Source organism: Orycteropus afer, unplaced genomic scaffold (genome assembly GCF_000298275.1).
Source record: "Orycteropus afer afer isolate SDZICR_OR568_19922 unplaced genomic scaffold, OryAfe1.0 scaffold00216, whole genome shotgun sequence".
Taxonomy (NCBI): domain Eukaryota; kingdom Metazoa; phylum Chordata; class Mammalia; order Tubulidentata; family Orycteropodidae; genus Orycteropus; species Orycteropus afer.
This window is the reverse complement of record NW_006921803.1, coordinates 2,771,773-2,784,347: the sequence shown is the minus strand read 5'-3', so window position 1 is coordinate 2,784,347 and position 12,575 is coordinate 2,771,773. Positions and strand designations below refer to the sequence as shown.

The 12,575-nt window shown below is 38.1% G+C and overlaps 1 protein-coding gene across 1 annotated transcript in view; it reads right to left on the bottom strand.

Moving 5' to 3' along the window:
• ELAVL2 (ELAV like RNA binding protein 2) overlaps positions 1 to 10,282 on the bottom strand; it is a 133,440-nt gene extending 123,158 nt beyond the window's left edge. Inside the window, exons 1-2 of the mRNA XM_007948402.2 lie at positions 10,211 to 10,282; positions 6,842 to 7,085 (exon numbers count right to left, since the gene is read on the bottom strand). Coding sequence (XP_007946593.1) covers positions 6,842 to 7,085; positions 10,211 to 10,282 — 316 coding nt within the window. The remainder of the gene's footprint in view (positions 1 to 6,841; positions 7,086 to 10,210) is intronic.
• Positions 10,283 to 12,575: the final 2,293 nt, after the last annotated feature.

Here is a 12,575-nt window from a genome sequence, read left to right as displayed (position 1 = left end):
TCTATAGATGTCTATAAGGCCAAGTTGGTGGATTGTATTGTTTAGCTCTTCTGCATCTTTGTTGAGTTTCTTTCCAGTTGTTCTCATGGATATTCTTTTTTATTTGCATATCCCTCAGTCCCTGACTCTTAAAAATCTTCCAATCCCCTTCAGAAGAAGACACACTCACAGAAAGATGGCTGTGCCAACAAAAGGTCTTTTACTCTGGAACCCTATGAAAGTTAAATGTCTAACAAAAATCAATTGATCCTGCTTTTAGTTTTTAAAGAGTGAATTCCAACAAGAGGCAAGGAGGAAACATCCTAGTAAAAAATCAGACAATCATAATTCTGGTTCCCACTCTATCTCTTATTAGCTATGTGGCCCTAACTAGTCATGTCACAAAAATCTCAGCATCTCATCACCTGTGTAGTGAAAGGGTTGGCTAAGCTCATCTCTAGGGCTTTTCTGGCTCTATCATGTTATTATTCATACCCTGCATCATGAAATCCATTTCAGTCCTCTAGAATGCAGCATCCGCAGGTGTCAAGGACTCTGAAGTACATTTAAGAACTCAAAGGGACGGACCAAATGTTAGCTACACTATACAATCAGCAGTAGCTTCTCATGATGAATGTCCATAGACAGGAATCAAGACAAAGCATAAAGTTGAGCCTAAGCCCAAAAAGAGGGCATGACAAACAACACAGCAAACAGAGTTTAGGCTAGAGAGAAGATTACAGTTTTTGCTACTGAAGACATCTCTTAATGTACTGTCCCAATGCTCATTCTCTCAAACTAGTGGCAAACATTTGCTAACAAAGACACAGTCAGAAAATTACATACTCTTTTTTAGGGCTCAGGAGGAAGGCACATACTTGCCTGAACAGTATTAGTGTAGCTTAAATATAGTCTCTTAATTTAGCATTATTTAATTAAGGTAATATTGAAGTGAAGAGAAAAGATTTCAAACTGTCCCAAAGAGTGACCCCAAAGTTTTCTTATAACGCAGGAAATTACTACTCACATTTGGCTACTAAAAAATTTGAATACAAAAAGTCTGGCACAAATGCTCCCCAGGAGGTAGAAAAAGGTGGATGATTAGAGAAGGACCAAGGAATTTGTGACTTGTCCCTAAAAGTGTACAGAGAAACTACACAAGATGGCTGATGGAAAACACCACAAGGCAGGGTCCATATCAGCATAAATTCTTCCAGAACCTTTCTACAGATATGTTAATAGTTTTTTGTTTGTTTGTTTGTTTAGGAAAGCATGCCCATTTTGCAAAGTGCATCCATTCAACGGACAGGACTAAGCAATGCTCCATTCCCTTGTGCATGGGGTCGCCCTGTGATGGTGGATGGGTCAACGGCAGCTAACAACAACCACCTACAGAACCCAATAGAGTTATCTTCCATTTACTAGACTGTTCTTTTCAAAATAAATATTTACTAAAAAAAGCATAATAAATGAAAATTCTAGGTAATTTATACTTGAGACTAAATGAGTCAGACCTTTCTGAAAGCCATTTTAACCCATACTAAGAATAAGATGTCAGTAGGCCAAATCAAAACAAGGTTACTAGAACTAGAGGTGCCTTGTATTCAGATGTGCCTACTCAACTTTCTTAAGGTTTACTTTGTTATCATGGATTTTCGCTGTATGAAGTATGCCCATATTTTATTGGTGTGAACAGATTAGGGAAGAATTTCAGATTAATTTGTACGATATTGTTAACAAATGACTTCAAAACTTTACATAGCAACATGTTCAAAGACAATCTAGTGTCAGTAATATATCCCCAAAACAAGTTCTGTGATCAAACAAGGCTGAGAAACCAGTAAACAGGCTTCTTTATTACAGGATGGATCTTCATGGTTTTTAATATGCTGATTATCTGGAGTATGGCTCTTAAATGGGGAACAACACAGAATTTCTCAATTTTTCTGTCAATCAAACACTTATTTTAAGGAATACTTAATGACTATTTCATAGAACAAAGCTTAGAAAACAACTTTTGATGCTCAAGGTGACCCACTGTGGAATGTTTTTGGGAATCCACTTGCTTACCTGGCGGTTCAAATCCACCAGCCACTCCTCGGAAGGAAGATGGGGCAATCTACTTCCGTAGTGATACTGCCTCGGAAACCCAAGGAGGGGTCGCTATGAGTCGGGTCTGACTCGACAGCACATAACAACAACAAACAACTTGCTTATCAGAAGTTTGGAACAGAAAAACCTCCTCTAACTGAACAGCTAGGGAGTCGAGTGAGAGGTGAAGAAAATAGACAAATATTAACACAGTTTTTTTAGTTTTCTGACTGTGTATTTCAGACTGTCCATGGGCTATGCTTCCATTACTTCTGTTTACCACCAAAGCCAGAGAGGCAAAAGCGTAAAGATGTAGAACTCAAATTTATCCACTTTTGTCATAAAACTGCTCTCATAAAACGTTTAGAGAAAAATAAGGTAATTCAATACTGACAAAAGATGAAAGCTGATAATCTGTGAAATGCAAGGAGAAACTAGGGGCAAATTTAGAAGCCCAAATATAGGCATAAATAGACTATCCAGCATAATCCAAAATGTACAAACAGCAGAAGATAAACTAGATGAATAAGACCTCCTAAAAATTAAATTTGTATGTGCTTCCAAACACTTCTCCAAGAGAGTCAAAAGAGAACTTACAAATTGGGGAAAAAATAATCAGCAGTGACATATCTGACAAGGGACTTACCTCTAGAATTTAGAGAAAACTCCAACACCTCAGAACAACAAAAACATAAAGAATCCAATTAAAAAATGGGCAGAAGGCATGAATAGACACCTCACCAAAGAGGATATTCAGGTGCCCAACAAACACATGAAGAAATGTTCACAATCATTAGCCATCAGAGAGATGCAAATCAAAACAACAATGAGATACCATCTGGCACCAGCACTAGTAGCAAAGTTCAACAAGACAGAAAAATAATAAATGCTGGTGAGGATGTGGAGAGATTAAGACTCTCATACACTGCTGGTGGGACAGTCAAATGATACAACCACTGTGGAAAGCAATATGGTGATTCCTTAAAAAGTTGGAATTAGAAACATCATTTGACCCAGCAATTCCATTACTAGCTATATATCCTAAAGAAATGAGAGCCAGGATAAGAACACATAGATGCACACTCATATTCATCACATCATTATTTACAATAACAAAAAGATGGAAACAACCTAGGTGACCATCAACAAAAGAATGGATAACCAAACTATGATACATATACACAATGGAACACCCTGCAACCCTAAAGAATAACACAGAGTCTGCAAAAACCATATAACATGGATAAACTTGGAGGACACATTATGCTGAGTGAAGTAAGTCAATCACAGAAGGCCAAATACTGTATTAGTCCGTTACTGTAAAAGGAAAGGAAAGGTTTCTATATGGAAGGAAATTTTCTTTGTTGGTTACCAGGGGTGAGAGGGGAGGGGAGGGAACACTGTTAAATAGGTAGAGACAAGTATTGATTTGGGTGAAAAGAAGGGCAATATACCAAATGTAAGTGATCAACACAGTAGCACTGAGGAAGAGGAAGACACAGAGAGGTGCATGGGAGGTATAGACAACAAAAATGAACCCTTTCTCACATACAGTGCTGTGTTGTCAGTGAAATCAAACAGTGATATATAGGTAGATAGATGGGTGGACAAGCTAAACTATTAGGTATGTCTATGCAGGGGGAAGTGTGCCCATGACCATGTATAGGATTGGCATACAATGTTTCTATAAGTGTATTTGTATGTTCTGTAAGAATTCCCTGGTATACAGTAGAGCTGACAAGGGACAAGGTTGTAGTCACTTCTTGGCCACAGCCAGCTACCCAGAGGGAATGAACAGTTGGACCTGTGGGCTCAGGACCATAGTCCAAGGGGACATCAAGCTCAAGTGGCATAACATACTACACAAAAACATTGTTCCACATCCTACTTTGGCAAGTAGCAACTGGGATCTTAGAAGCTTGCAAGCTGACATCTAGATGCAACGATGGGTCTCTCCTCATCCAGAGCAAAGAAGAATGAAGAAAACCAAAGACTCACGGAAACAATTACTGCAAGCGACTGGAACACCATGTGATCCTCAGCCCATACGACTATGAGACCAGAAGAACTACATGGTGCCTGGCTACCACTGTCAACCACTCGAGGGGATCTACATAGAAGATCCTGGACAGCACGGGAGAACAATGTGGAACAAAAGATAAAATCATTTAAAAAAAGGGGGGGGAAGCAGGTTTGCTGGTCTTAGAGAGCCTAGTGGAACCACTGAGATGATGGCCCCTAGCTGCCCTTCAGGTTTAGAACTGAACCCACACCTGTGGCTTCCAGACAAACAAAAGACAGGCATAAGAGCTGAACATTTTACACTCCTTGGAGAGAACAATCATGGGAGAAAGAAGGGCTGTTTATGCACAGGGAGACAGTTCAGGGAGCAGGAGTGCATGGACAGATGGATGCAGGGAAGAGGTAACTAGTACCGGGAGAAAGTGGGAAGAAAGCTGTTGCACTGGGGTAAATTGTAGTCAATGTCATCAGACAACGTGTGTGTGAACTACTGTATGGAAACTGAATTTGTTCTGTAAACTTTCACCCAAATCACAATTTAAAAAAAAAAAAAAAAAGATGTGCCTTCCTGATATGGTGAACATCTAAGTAATGTAACTAGTTGAAATGTAGTAATTTTTATTCAGTATGGATTAATGACCATCAGTTTTTACTTAGACTGTGTATGTGTGTGATTTCAATAAATAAGTTCTCTCTATAAACCTCAACCTGTAGCTTAAGGAAATACAATTCTGAGTCCAACCCTGTGTGCCAGCTCTAAGAACTCACCAGCAGGGAGAAAATGGCCCTGCTTCCTTGGTAACAGGAAATGCATACCATCAGAAGAAGTCAAAATTCACCTCTTTCCCTGCCCTCTATCTCATTTTACCAATGGAAACCTGAGGCCAGGAGTTGACCTGGCCACGGTCACATAAGATTAGTTAAGAGTTAAGAGACCTGGTGCCACCATCCATACTGCCTTTAGGTATCCTTTACTCATTTCAAAATGTTTTGTTGTTGTTATGTGCTGTCGAGTCGGACCCAACTCATAGTGACCCCTCCTTGGGTTTCCGAGGCAGTATCACTACGGAAGTAGATTGCCCCATCTTCCTTCTGAGAAGTGGCTGGTGGGTTTGAACCATCAGCCTTCTGGTTAGCAGTCAAGTGCCTTAGGCACTGCACTACCAAAGCTCCTCATTTCAAAATAGTTTATATTTTTTATTATAATCTAAACAACAAAAGTAAGTTGATATATGCCATTATCCAAATTCATCAAAAGCATGTAAAAGCTAAGGCATCTGTTCATACTCCGCTTCATAACTTTTCAGTGTTTAAAAACAACCTCTGTAGGAAGCATTAAGCCTTTTATCTCAACAAAGTTTCTTAAAGATTATTCTGCCTTATTCTAAAAATTAGCCAAATCTTGTGAAATACTAAGGAGATTTTTAACTACCTAATATTCAAAAGGAGTCCTTGGGTGATGCAAACAGTTGGCATGTTCAGCAGCTAACCAAAACATTGGAAGTTGAAGCTCACCCAGAAGACCTTCTGAATAAAGGCCTGGTGAGATCCATTTCAAAAATATCAGCCACTGAAAACCCTGGGGCGCACATTTCCACTCAAATACACACGAGGTCACCATGACATCACAGCCAACACAACAGCAACTGGGAATACTCAAAACATATCATCATTAAAGCCAAATTGCCCATCTTTTTGTTTTCATCTTCATAAGAAGGGTCACTCATACACTTTTCCCTTTCCATGTTAAGGAACAGAATATAAGATATCATATACTCAAATTTTATCAGTGTAAATGTCAATATGCTGACAATGTGAATATTACCATTTACTTTGTATATATATTATAAGCAAAAGGACTATACAAACTTAAGAAAAAAAAATTTTAAAGATTTTTTTCCTCTCCCAAATACAGTATTTCCCTTACTTTCTAATTACTGAAATGTTAAATTACATAAAGCTCAATGAACTAAAAATTAAAGGTTAACATGACATTTCCTAACACACACAAACCTTCTTAAACATTTTCAAAGCTTTTGTTGCCCAGTCCAGAGCACCTGAAGGTCCAGGTACAGACCCAAAACAAACCAAAAAAAATTAAAAAGAAACCATTGCCATCAAGTCGATTCCAAATCATGGTGACCCTACAGGACAGAGTAGAACTGTCCCACCAGGTTTCCAAGGCTGTAATTTTTATGCAATCTTTCTCCAGTTAGAAGCAGCTGGTGTGTTCAAACTGCTAACCCTTCCAGTTTGCAGTGGAGCACTTAAATACTGTGCCACCAGTGCTCCTCCCCATAATATATACAAACAACTTGTTGCAAAGGGTACTATGATAGTATTATATACCCCAAAATATTTTATGCTTTTAAAAGGAAAAAAAATCCCTCTTAAAACTAAGTTTCATACTACCAACATGGTCAGTGTTATCATCGTTGTTGTTATGTGCTGCGGAGTTGAACCCAACTCACAGCAACCCCTCCTCGTGTTTCTGAGGCGGTACCACTATGGAAGTAGATTACCCAACCTTCCTTCTGAGGAGTGGCTGGTGGGTTTGAACCGCCAGCCTTCTGGTTAGCAGTCAAGTGCCTTAGGCACTATACTACCAGAGCTCCTACATGATCAGTAGAAGAGAAAATCTAGCTGTGTTAAACTGTAGCACTGGATGATTTTTAACCGGTAAATATAATTTTCTCACATTTTGAAACACAATCCTTTAAATGCAAGTAATCTACAGAACATTACATACCTGTAATTTTGTCTCTTACAAGCTTACAGGACTCTATCTCACCAATGCTCCCGAAAAGACTCTTTAGTTCCTCCTGTGTCATATTCTGAGGCAGGTAGTTGACTATTAAGTTGGTCTTGCTGTCCTCTGTGTTCCCAGAGTCAACTGGTGATGAGCAGTTGTTGTTTATGGTGGTTGGACCATTGGCTGTGTTATTGCAAGTTGGCCCATTAGATAGTTGTGTTTCCATGGCAGCAATTACCTGCTAAAAAATAGAGAAAATAAGAAATGTCAGAATTCATATTTCATAACCTATTAGAGATCCCATCCAAGAATTCAAATTTGTCACTAAACACAGGTCGTTCTGCTGAGATTACAACAAAAAGTGTAATACCTATGCTAACTGTTAAACTTCATGTTAGTGATCCACTTTTAGATTACAATTACGGATACACACAGATTCACATACAGATTCCATACATGCACATAAGCACAATTAAATCTTAAAACATTCTCTATAATCACATTCTGAATCCGTTCACATACCCTTACTCACCTGCAGTGTCCACAGACTTATGGAAATTTAGCAAGCCAAAGGGCACTGAATTGAGCCCTGACTAACATTCAGTATTTTCCAAAATACCAGAAAACAGAAGTGCTTAACATGCTACCAAAAACAAACCAAAAAAAAAAAAAAAGTTCTGTATAACTTTGAAGAGATTTTCAGTTAGCTCAAGATTCAATTTCCTCAAACTGACAGACATCCATGAACTTAAAATCAAGAAGCAAGTGTACTTTAAAAAATATATACTATTGTCAACATGTACTGTTTTGGTTACATATTGAAAATGTTTTTGATTGACAACGTCTTGTACCTCTACCATTGGTAAAGGAGCCCTGGTGGTACGGTGGGTGAAGAGCTCAGCAGCTAATGGAAAGGTCAGCAGTTTGAACTCACCAGCCACTCTGTGGGTGAAAAGATGTGGCAGTCTGCTTCCACAAAGACTTACAGCCTTGGAAACTGAATAAGGGTCAGTTCTACTCTGTCCTCACAAAAATATCACATGTTATATGTTAGGGAATGAAAAGAATTTGCAGGATATCTTGGGAATTAAGCTACAAATACTTTACTCCACAGAATCTAATACGCCATTCTTGTCAACCTTGGCAGCTTAAGATCACCAACAATTCTTTCACTTGGTCAGTGGCAACTCATCTACAGCATCAAAATAAAATACGCAAACAATTTTACATAAGAAAAAGAAAATATATCCAGTCCACCAAAACAACAACGTAAATAAGTATATCAACTTTTGTGAACAGACCAGGGCCCAAGGAGTTTTCATTTGGGCCCATAAGCCTGTTGAAAATACAAGTAATAAGGTTATCTATAAAACTCCAAATACTGAATAATTAGCAGTGTTGAGGAAAAAAAGCCCTCAAACTGTCCAGGGTACTCAATCACTTAGTAACAATTCTGGATCTAGTTTCTTAAAAACTAATCCTATTATCTTTAAGAGTCACAAACCACAGTCCCAAGTTTTCCAAAAGCATCTTCTAGCAGCTATCTGGACAATCAAGGTTTTTGTTTGCTTGTTTGTTTGTTTGTTGTGTGTGTGTGGCAGGGGGGAATCCAAAAATCAAAGCATCATGGAAAGAACATACCATCTTTCATCTCCACAAAGAACCACTTCTTGAAAATGACAACTCTGAATTAATGGGATGCTAGTTTTAGGGAAATTGTAACCTACAAAACGCAAGAAATTTGAGGCAAGGGAAAAGCATGAAGTAGAGGAAAAGAGGGTTACAAGGAAAGAGAAAAAACTTTTTTAAAAAGTATGCTGTCTTAGAAAAACAAAAGGACTTACTAGTGGATACCATATATGAAGACAAGGAGGTCTGGTAGCATAGTGCCTAAGGCACTTGACTGCTAACCAGAAGGCTGGCGGTTCAAACCCACCAGCTACTCCTCAGAAGGAAGGTTGGGCAATCTACTTCCATAATGATACTGCCTCGGAAACCCAAGAAGGGGTCGCTGTGAGTCAGGGCTGACTTGACGGCACATAACAACAACATATGAAGACATCTCTGCTGCCAAGAGATGTTTATAAAAGGTGGCAGCAGTGGGGTCAGATCGGTGCTTCTATGAATATTACGAACAAAAAAAAGGAGACTAAATCCAGAAGATGCCAATGAAATAGCAATTTGTAACCCTTCTATGACTTCATTTCCTTGTCAAAGAAATGGATATCTATAAGCTACCTCTCTCACAGAGAGTATTTAGCAGGCAGGCAACTGAAGACAAAAGACCATTAAAAATTGCATCAAAATGGGGCAGCAAAATAATTCAAGATATAGATTTGATTATAATTAACAAACTTCAAACTGAGAAGGGACATGTCAGATTTCCTAATAAAGCGTTAACTGTTCCAGTTTGCAGAATATTAACTATGGATCATTCTTTCCACAGCAAAATTCCTGTGGGGTTAACCTCTGCCCAGTAGTTATGAAAACAATGAGCCAGAGGAAAAGAGTGGCCAAGGCAATTAAAACAAATCACTATTCAAAAGTTAGAGTAGGTGGAGAAGCTATGAGCCCCAAAAGTGACATTCAGACCAAAGCTCACTGGAATGGCATTTGAAATACAGTGTTCATTGACTGAAATTAGCAAGATTTAGCAAGCACAACAAACACTCCTCACTTAATTGCACATTTATTTCCATGTTCAGGTGGCAAGAATGAGCTCCTAAGCCAACATTCAAGTGAACAGCTGCAGGAGGCTGTGTGCGCTGAAAATTACAGCATCTCTCAGCTATAGGGCCATCTGCTCAGAAAAAAATGATACTAATGTGCTATATTTTACAAATAATGCATATTCCATTGATAGGCTCAACACAACTGTTCACAGAATGCAAACTCTTTCAACAGTTACAAATAATTTTCAGCCAGATTTACAATTTCAAGAAATTTTTTGTTTTTTTTTTGGTGGGGGGAGCATCCAGAATTGCAAATAACTTCAGAATTTAGTAACCAAAAAAATACATAGTAAACAGAATGTAAAGAATTATGGTAACTTAGTATTCAGACCATACCAAAACTTTTTTGTTTTAAAAAAAAAAAAAAGCTTGTCACTCTTTTCTTTGAGTCTGCACAAAATCCTGATTTAGATTAGAAAAAGGTACATAAAAGAGCATGGTTCTGATGCTACATATACCTCTATAGTTAAAATTGCAATGTGCTTTAAGTCCTAATGACAGCCATACCGCAATAGATTAAATGTAAAAGAATAATTAATATGCCAAATGAAAGGTTCAAGTGTTTGGTATGGCCTCAGCACTCCTGCAACATGCTAAAAAGTAGCCTACAGAATTTAAGAAAAATCCCACAGACCCCGGTCCAAGGCTCTGCTGCCCACGAACCACTTCTAAGCAGAGAAGCCACATCACACAGTCTGACTGCCATGTTAGTTTGGAGTTGCCGTCTGCAATATGGACACAAAAAGTACCGTATGTTAGATGAGCAAGGTAATGCAACAAATCAGTTTGTACAAAATTTACAGTAATTGTATTGATATTCCCAGCACGTCCATGCAGTGTGGCTTAAATGAATTTGAGGCAATTCCAATCTAATCTTTCCAAAATCATTTTTAACATGTAGTTTACTTGCGCAAATGTAAGCATTTTTAATGAAGAGCCTGATTTTAAACCATATTAACTACTTATCTTGGCATCTAGTCTAAAGAATATCTTGAACCACAACTCAAAAAAAAAAAAATTAAGAATAAAGCAAAATACTGCATATTGCCCTGTCTTTTAAGGGTGTGGGAGAAGGGAAGAAATGTGAATGAAATTTTATAGTGAGAAAAGGCCGTCATGCAATTTATAAGTGATTGCTTTGCATAAAAGCACTCTTTTCCCCAAATATCAAAAGGGCATTAAGAGAAGCTATATTTGTCCACATTGTTACATTATCCTACAAATGATCCTTAATTCTGGGACTTAAAATTAAAAGTGAATCTAAACCCAGTGAGGTTATACTGCCACTATAGTCAAACTGATCTCTAACAGTTTCACTGAGAATTGTTCACATATACTAAGAGGCAGTAAACCAGCATCTTTCAATTGGAATAATTGGACCAATAAATAGGATTGTTTGGAGTAATGCTTGTATAGGATGTCAGCTTTGTCCCTGAACGAAATCAAGTGAACATTTCTTAACATGTAAATTGTAAACCCAGCACGATTTGAAATTAGTGCTGCTATGAGGTCTCCAATGTAGTTAATGGGCCATTTTCCACTTATTACAACTTGCCCAAATACTAAACAGAACTACAATATTGGCACAAAAGCCAAAGTTTACTTTTTTAGCCATACGTGCAGCTGTTTTAAATGGCTGACATAACTGTAGTAACACTCAGTCTCTGAAAATAAGCAATGAATAACAAAGGAGAGGTGAAAATGTGCTTGACTTACATATTTACTTAAAAAATTTATCCCTAAAGTTAAATCTAGCTGTAAGTAATTTAGCTCTTGATGTGAGTGATGATATCAATCACATGTAACAATGGGTTCCATTTTCTGGCATCTATCAAAAGGGTTTAATATAATCTTTATGAGATACCATGAAAATGTTTTACTCTTCTTCCCTTCTCCCACTGTGACCACAGATTGAATTCAGTCAGAGCCTATGTTGCTTTTTGGTTTTTTGGAGACTCTGGTAGCATAGTGGCTAAGACACTTGCCTGCTAACCAGACGACTGGCGGTTCAGACCCACCAGCCACTCCTCGGAAGGAAGGTTGGGCAATCCTACTTCCGTAGTGATACTGCCTCGGAAACCCAAGGAGGGGTCGCTATGAGTCAGGGCCGACTCGATGGCACATAACAACAAACAACAACAACAACTTATAGTTGAACTTAATCGATGAAAATCTGTCAAAAAGAAATATTTGACAAAAACCTGTTAATTGTGGTTGGACTACTTGAGTAAAATATAGAGAAGGACCACATACAACATGTTAAACCAAGCTTAAATTTATGTCCTGAATGACTTCAGAAGTTAATAGCTAAACATTCTTTACTAACATAAAATCATAGATTCAAATGTACTGGTCTCACTCACTTCCTTCTATCTAAATTGGAGAAGAAAATTTCTTCTCATCTATTGACACCTCTCTTTCCGAAAACCCCAGGGATGCAAACAAGCACTTTATTATTACACCAACTAGCTAGGAAGGCTGTGTATGGAAAATGATTCTACTGCACTTTTACATTTCAAGCACCCCAGACAGTCTCTCCACTTGAGGCACACACATACCTTTAGAGGAAGTTATAAATAAGTTGCTCACATGACCCTTACCTTTATGCTGGCCAACAATTCAGTTACTAAAAATGTAAAGCTACTTCCCCTTCACTTAAGGACAGGCAATTCTGCTCTCTACTCAATCTACCAGAGACAACCAGGCTGTGCACTATTTATAGATCAAACTGGCTCTGAAATTCTTTGGAAAGAGAAAAAGGCCATATTCCAGCAACACAGAGCCATTAATTTTAAGGATTAGAAAAATAATGTTTCAATGTATGTTTGTCTCTTAATTTTGGCATCAATTGTGCCAATTCATACTGCTTTCCCACTTGTCCTTCTCCATGTAATATGTTATGAAAAGGCACTTCAGCTAGATCAGTAAGGAATATTCTAAATCTTCCCTGGGCTCCAAGAGATAATGGTGAGGCATTAGTTTGGTGGAAACAAAACACT